Genomic DNA, 7,568 nt, shown 5'->3' on the forward strand with positions numbered 1-7,568 from the left:
CACCATGATAGACAAACAGAGAGGTGTCTGACGTGGCCTCAACAAACCCAAGAGTGAGCAGATATGCAGCAAACTGACTACACTATGCGCGAGGAGCCTGTTTCAGTCCATAAAGTGATCTGTTCAGTCGGCAGACGAAATCCAGGCGAGCAAGATCCTCAAAGCCAGCAGGCTGAGCACAGTAGACTGTCTCGGACAGGGTCCATGAAGAAAGGCATTCTTCACATCTAGCTGATGAATGGACCACCCGCAAGAGAGAGCTAAGGACAGCACCGTGCGCACGGTGGTAGGCTTGACCATAGGACTGAATGTCTCAGCAAAGTCAACACCTGGACGCTGTGTGAAACTGCTGAGTATCCATCGAGCCTTGTACCTCTCAAGGGAGCCATCGGATAAGAACTTATGCTTGAAGATCCATTTGCCGGACACGACGTTAGCTCGAGGTGAGCGCGGAACCAAATCACATGTGTGCGCGAGAGCCGCCCCCATCTTGGGCGGCTGCTGGGACGGCGCCGGAGGTCATGAAGATGAGGGTGCTGAGGCCGGTGGATGACGTCGAGGAGCGATGCACGGCAGTGAGCTCCTCCAGGAGGAGGTCATTCCTGACTTCCAGGAATAATGGGAACGGCTGGCCGCGGCAAAGGTGCAGGCTGAGGGCGGTGTAGCGCTCGTTGAGGCTGTGGATCACGTTGAGCACAAGGGTGCGATCTGTGACGCGCTCACCGAGCTCATGAAGGGAGTCCGCCGTCTGCTTGAAGCGCCTGCAATAGTCCGTGATGGAGAGATCACCTTGAACGAAGTTCCGGAACTAGGCGTAGAGGAAGAGCGCATGCGTCTCAGGATTCCCAAGAAATTGGGTCTCAATCGCGAGCTAGGCCGAGCGGGCGGTGGAGTCGCGCTCGAGGACAGCATTGGCAAGGTCGTTGGAGATGGAGTCGACGATCCAGGACCGGACGATGTAGTCCATACGCACCCAGTCAGGGATGGACGGGGCAGGAGCGTTGGACAAGACGTGGTCTTGGAGGGAGTACTTGCCGACAACGAGGAGGAATTGTTCACGCCACCGTGCGTAGCTGCCGGAGTTGACGTTGAGGGTGGTGTGGATGATGCTCCGGATGTTGACAGCGACAGCTTGGGCATGAAGGTTGAGGAGAGTGGCGGCTTTGTGGAGAAGCATGGCATCGTGAACGGTGCCGCGATCCTGATCGAAGACGTGGGACGCAGTGTGGGAAGCAGCGCTGTCGTCATCAACCGGATCGGGATCGGGAACAGCCGCGGCGGCCACCTTGCGCTCAGCAGTGGCGCGCCAGGGTGGTGCGGGCGCGCTGCGCAGCGGCATCACGCTCTTGGGCGGCCTTGGCCGCCTCCTTCTCGGCGTCGGCGGCGCGTGCAAGGGCTATGTCTCGGGCAGCCACATGGGACGCAGTGTGGGAAGCAGCACTGTTGTCCTCAACCGGGATCGGGAACAGCTGCAGCGGCCACCTTGTGCAGCGGTGGTGCACGCCAGGGCGGTGTGGGCGCGCTGCGCAGCAGCGTCGCGCTCTTGGGCGGCCTCGGCCGCCTCCTTCTCGACGTCGGCGGCGCGCGCAAGGGCTACGTCGCGGGTGACTGTGACCTGCCGAGCGCGCTTCTCGTGCTCAGTGTCGGTGGTGGTGCCGGCGGGGAGGACGGTCCCGGCCATTGATAGGGCAGCGGAAGATGAATCGGGGTGGAAACCCGGACTCGGATACCATGAAAGTAGGATTGGCTCGGGATTATAGATTGATTGATGGTGCAAAGCACAGGTACATAATTTATAGGCAAGGATGTCCTAGGATTTATAGAAACACCCGAATTTATAGGCAAGGATGTCCTAGGGTTTATAGAAACACCCAATCAACGGAGATCCTTGCCTAATCTAAATACGTAGGCATATCAAGCCTTCCAAGGGAGGGAGGCGCACGGCCAAGGGCCCGTGCGGCACCCTGCCTAACAGCCCAAAGGGCCGGCCTAAACACGCAGTCTAACCCATATAGTTGATTGATCTTCCGCTATCAGCTGAAGGACTCATGATTATGCAGATGTAGTAGGTTATTAGTCTGCTGCATACGTCGCGTTCGATACACCTCTTGTTGTCACTAATTTAACCTTCATGATGTACGTATACTACTATGATAGCAATGCAAGGCATGGAATGGTGTTGTGATATGGTAATACGATATCCTTACACATTAAGTTTGGTCACATGTTTCCTGGAGCCTTGCTTTGTTTGATGCATGCCATAAGATGTGGAGGTGTTGAATGAATGAAAGGAAATGAAAGGAACAAAATAATCCCTAGAGGTGAGCATTAAATTTGGTCTCATGCTAAGCCATACTTCCATGAATGCTGTCGTAGATATCATATTGTAAGGCGACTCTGCTTAGTCATTTGAAATGAGCAAGTGGTGAAATGGCAACACAAAGAAATTTTTAGTTTGCTTTAGTGTCCTTGGCTCCTTGGCTCATGCTTATTTTGTGACTTGTGTATGTAATGTAAACTATAGTTTTAAAAATTGACTTGATATCTAAAATAAAAATATTTGGGCTGGGTTGCAACCGTAGGAAACATCTGAAAACCACATATTTCTGAAAAGCTGTGCAACTGTTTGTTTGAGATACTGGGATAATTTGTTGGTACTAATGTCCTTGCAGCTGGATCTCTCTGCTGGGGAGGGAGGAGAGGGGAGAATCTGGAGCATGGCACAAGCAGTCTACCAGCAGCAAACAAGTGCCTGCCGCAGCATACCTATACAACCTTTAGTCACCTGATTGATTGATTACTACTATTATTGCAGGGAGTCAGGCAGGGCGGTGAAACCCACTCCCATCCTGATGTGTTCATGCACGACAGATGGCCGGGGATGGATTGATTGAGCCGGCAGGGCAGGGAATGGCACTGTGACTACCCAGAATCTAGTACTGGTAGCTATATACATCATCCAATTTGACAAAGGCCGTAATGCATCCATATATATGGTATGGTACTACCTCCGTCCTTAGTAAATATAAAATGAACTATTTTGTTTATATCTAATAACAGAAGAAGTATGTATTTGTTCACTCTGCCTGCAGTTTAAGATCGAGGTCCCAATTTATATTTCATTCCCCCTGAAAAATATAATCCTATAGATTTTATTATTATTGGAGAAGATTGGTGTGGCACTTGCCTCCAAAAGCCTAATTATCTTTTTAATCTCCCAACGTACAAATAAAATGGACGGGCGGCGTAGCCTAGTATATCATGAATCTTTCAATTTGCAAACCATGCACTGATATGTATGCTGTGTTGCAGGTAGGTTCCACGTGGAGGTAAGCATGGCATTTGCAAGACAAGATAGAGAGGAACGCAAGGGAAAAAAGCTCAACTAACTAAAGTACTAATGCAGAAGCGGCCGGCACCGTACCCCAACTGAGCAGGCCAGGAACAATTGAACAAACAAAACAAGTCTCACTCCGATCCATTGCAGTTGCAGGCAGGCATGTTCTTCCCCGGATCCATAAAATAAGATAATTAAGATAATCCTCCATCAGCAACATAATGTAACTGCTCTCTGCTCTCTAGGTAACCTACCCTGCTCCCATTTTATATATCACTTTAGCTTTGCATATGCATAGTACATACTTGTCATTAGTGCATATATATATAATAATCTTGCAGCTCGGCTCCTTCTCCAAATAAAAGCCGCATCACCTTGCTTGCCCAACGCCCCTAGTCCATCTAGCTAGCCACTCTTGTCTTCTTCTTCCCCAGCTCTAGCTAGCTCCTCGATTACCATCTTAATTCCTCTCACCAAAAGCACCAGTGCATGCCATGATGAAGAAGCAGCAGCTTGCTGTTGGTGGCCTCTCCTCTCTCTTCCGCAGCAGCAGCAATAAGCAGCAGGACACCTCTCCTACTCCTGGTGCAGTGTTGCCGTGCCGCCATTCCTCCTCTTCGTCCATGTCGTCCTCCTCCTACTCCGCGTGGCAATGGACCTCCTGCGGCCTGCACCCAAGAACTCTCTCCTTCAGGCAGCTGCAGCAGCAGGAGGAGGATGCCAGCAGGTATGGCTGCCAGCACCGTGACGATGACAGCCACATGGCCATGATGAAGAAGCAGGCGGCTTATTACAAGACCATGAACTCCTCCTACTCCGTCGACTCGTGCTTCTCCACCAACTCCCTGGACTCCGTCGACAGCTTCTCAACGGCATCCCACGCTGAGGCAGAGGCCGTCATCCGGGCTGTGCGCTCGGACCGACTGCTCTTCGAGCCTGAGGACGCGTCCTCTTTCAAGGCAGCCAGCAAGCCCAACACTAAGCTGATCATCAAGGCCATGGACGACGACGATAAGGATGACACCACCACCACCGCGAGCGAGGCAGCAACGGCAGCGTTCGGTGGCGCCATGGCCATGTCGATGGAGTCTGAGAACCCGTACCGTGACTTCCGGGAGTCCATGGAGGCGATGGTGATGAGCCAGGGGGGCGTCAAGGACTGGTTCTGGCTGGAGGAGATGTTGGGATGGTACCTGAGGGCCAACGGCAAGAGCACGCACGGGCTCATCGTCGGCGCCTTCGTGGACCTGCTCGTGGCGCTCAGCACCGCCGCCTCGCCTGCAGATTCGTCGTCTCCGGCCACCCCTGCTGCTGCAAACTGCTATTCAGCCAGCGATTGCTCATGCTCCTTCTCCTCCAGTCCTTGTAGTTAGAATGTACTAGCAGCGTCGACGGATTAGTGAGCTGATGAGGAGGAGGACGATATCATTTTGGTTTCTTAGCGTGTTGGTTGCTGCATCATCATCTACCATCACCCGGCCCGTCCTCAATATAATGTAAGAGAGATGGAGTTGATGGTCATCGTCATGTCCACCTCATCATCACTTATATAGGAAGGAGTATAGTCTAGCAGGTCATTACTACTAGCTTGTAGATTTGTAGTTCAACTGCTTGATTACCAGGCCAATTAAATTTCCAGTTACATAAATTTTAATTCCGAAAAAAAGGAATTCAAAGGAATAGTCTGTCGTGCTGCTGCAGTGATTATATATATTTCCAAAATGTAAATGTTACTTGCTGGTCTGCATGATATGCATGCGTAAACTAGCTAGGAAAAGCGCTTTTGCTGGTCGTTGGCTTTTGGCAGTCAGATTAAGACACAACCTGTGTTGAATGCAGGCATGCAGCAGCACACATCATATCCATCGACACATATATAGATACAGATGGTGAAATGACAATGTCATTTCGCATCAGCATGACTCAATAAATTGAAAATATTGCACGTCCTTTTTTTCCTTTTCTCAGTTCATCTGGGACATCAACATCAAGGCTTGTTTGCACCTGCAATCATATATATGTAGTACTGGTCCACACTGTGATGAGAGCTTAGTTGAGACTATGGATCAACACCTTATGTTGGGACCACTCATGTAAAGAGTTTGTAGCAATAATTAATAATTTATGTACTCCCTCCGTTTCAAATTGTAAGTCATTTCAAGAATCTTGAAGAGTCAAAGTATCTCAAGTTTGACCAAATTTATATGATAATATAATAACATTTATGATGTCAACTAAGTATCATTAGATTCTTTATCAATTATATTTTTATAGTATATCTATTTGATGTCATAAATCTTTATATTTTTCTCTATAATTTTGATCAAACTTGAGATGCTTTGACTCTCCAAGATTCTTGGAATGACTTACAATTTGGGACGTAGTATATATCCATAATAGCAACTTATATCAAGAGCTGTTATCTTAATCTGTATTTGGGCTTTATAAAAGGAGGCAAATAGAAGGGCTCATTTTGATGGGCCGAAATGCTCAGCCATGCATGATATACACAGGTCCATTTGAAGAGAGTAACCCAATACGTTTTCATGTCTCATTGATATTGTCTCTCAGGCAGACATTAAACGAAGTAGTAGTAAAATGGTGGACACGGGAAATGCAAAACCACATGTACTGTTGATTTCTCTCCATCCAACCGTTGATTCACTACTTACTCGTACTTTTCTCACCTACTCATGATACATATCTCACCATTGATTAAAAACTGAAATGCCTTGGATAGCTCATGTGGTCACGTGTACATGTAAAAATTCCATGTGACACCATGCCATTTTCAACAAGTGCAAGGGGAAATAACTAATCAAGTGCTGAAACCACTGAATGTTAATTAATTCACATTGCGAGAAGCTAGCAATATACTTACGAACCAAAGAATCAGTTGATGGATCGTGAGCACCTACAGAGACACAACTAGTAACACTACTACTATATATCTAACAGTGCATCCAATTATTAGCAGCAAATTAACTACGAGGCCCTGATCGATCACTGATCATCAGGTGATGATGATCAGAACCAGACCCTGCATTCTGTTGGATGGAACTCGGGCGGTGGTGCGCCGCCGTCGGTGTGATTCCGCTGCTGGATCCTGAGCGGGCAGTCGATCTTGGGCTTGGGCCCCGGCACGGTGATGACCCAGAGCTTGAGCTTCATGTGCGCGGTGATCTTGACGTCGACGGAGAAGGTGGCGCCCTCGGCGGCTTCCCTCCGGAACCCTGCGGCCGCGACGCCTCCGACGAGCGGGGCGTCGCCGGCGAAGACCGGGTTGAGCGGGCTGGTCTCGCCGGTGTCCTGGAAGAAGTCGGGGAGGGCGGCGTCGGCGAGGCGCTGGCCCTCGTAGTAGGCGTGCGCGGCGACGTCACGGTAGTGGAGGGCGATGCGCTTGTTGGGGTTGCGCAGCTGGAGGGCGAGGGAGAGGTTGTAGTGGAGGATCCACATCCGCGGGGTGAGGTCGAAGACGGAGAGGTCGGCGGAGACGGCGGTGGCGCGGATGATGTGGGGCCGGAACAGGAGGTACAGGACCAGGGCGACCAGGCCGGCGCTGAAGAAGATGCAGGTGAGCACGCTGAAGAGGCAGCTGAGAACGCCGCAGAAGAGGCAACGGCACGGGCAGCACAGCAACGACGACACCGTGCTCGCCTTGCCCATCCTTGGATCGACTTGGAGTAGAGGAATATGTGTGCTTATTGACGATGAAATTAAGATTAAGGTTCCATTTCCATCAACAATGCAAGTGTTTGTGAGGCAAAGCCTGCAGCTGCATGCAGTGGAGAATGCAGAGCAGGGAGAGATGGCCGGCCATGAAAGTCGGAGGAAGAGGGAGTGTGCGATCATGAACGAATACTCCTTGGTTGGTTGGTTTGTCCTGGTCGTCTTCTTCCATGGACGATGGACGGACGCATGCCGTTGACCCAGGCCCACCTAATAGGTTGACCTTCTTCTGCGACTACGTTGTTGGGCCGGGCCTTTATTTGGGCCTTTAATCACCCATCGAATCTTTTGTTCTGATTTGTGCTTCTTGTTGTATAAAAGCTTAGGTGGGCCTGATGAGCTCTGCTTTTTAATATTCTCTTTTGGCATGATATATACCTGTCTCCAAACCTCGTGTTGCTTGCTACCTTTAGGCCTGGTTTGGTTTCCTGCTTATTTTTAACACTCGTCACATCGAATATTTAGATACTAATTAGAAGTATTAATGTAGATTATTTATAAA

The 7,568-nt window shown here is 49.8% G+C and overlaps 2 protein-coding genes across 2 annotated transcripts; one reads left to right on the plus strand and one right to left on the minus strand.

Moving 5' to 3' along the window:
- Window positions 1–3,335: 3,335 nt before the first annotated feature.
- On the plus strand, window positions 3,336–4,979 carry LOC101777767 (transcription repressor OFP13). The gene has a single exon (XM_004974235.2). It carries the CDS (start codon window positions 3,832–3,834, stop codon window positions 4,708–4,710), a length of 879 nt encoding a protein of 292 aa, XP_004974292.2. The 5' UTR covers window positions 3,336–3,831; the 3' UTR covers window positions 4,711–4,979.
- A 1,164-nt stretch (window positions 4,980–6,143) lies between these two features.
- LOC101777068 (NDR1/HIN1-like protein 10) lies at window positions 6,144–7,542 on the minus strand. Its single transcript, XM_004972345.3, has one exon. It carries the CDS (start codon window positions 7,187–7,189, stop codon window positions 6,365–6,367), a length of 825 nt encoding a protein of 274 aa, XP_004972402.2. The 5' UTR covers window positions 7,190–7,542; the 3' UTR covers window positions 6,144–6,364.
- Window positions 7,543–7,568: the final 26 nt, after the last annotated feature.

The sequence above is a fragment of the Setaria italica genome, chromosome VI (genome assembly GCF_000263155.2).
Source record: "Setaria italica strain Yugu1 chromosome VI, Setaria_italica_v2.0, whole genome shotgun sequence".
In the NCBI taxonomy this organism is placed as follows: domain Eukaryota; kingdom Viridiplantae; phylum Streptophyta; class Magnoliopsida; order Poales; family Poaceae; genus Setaria; species Setaria italica.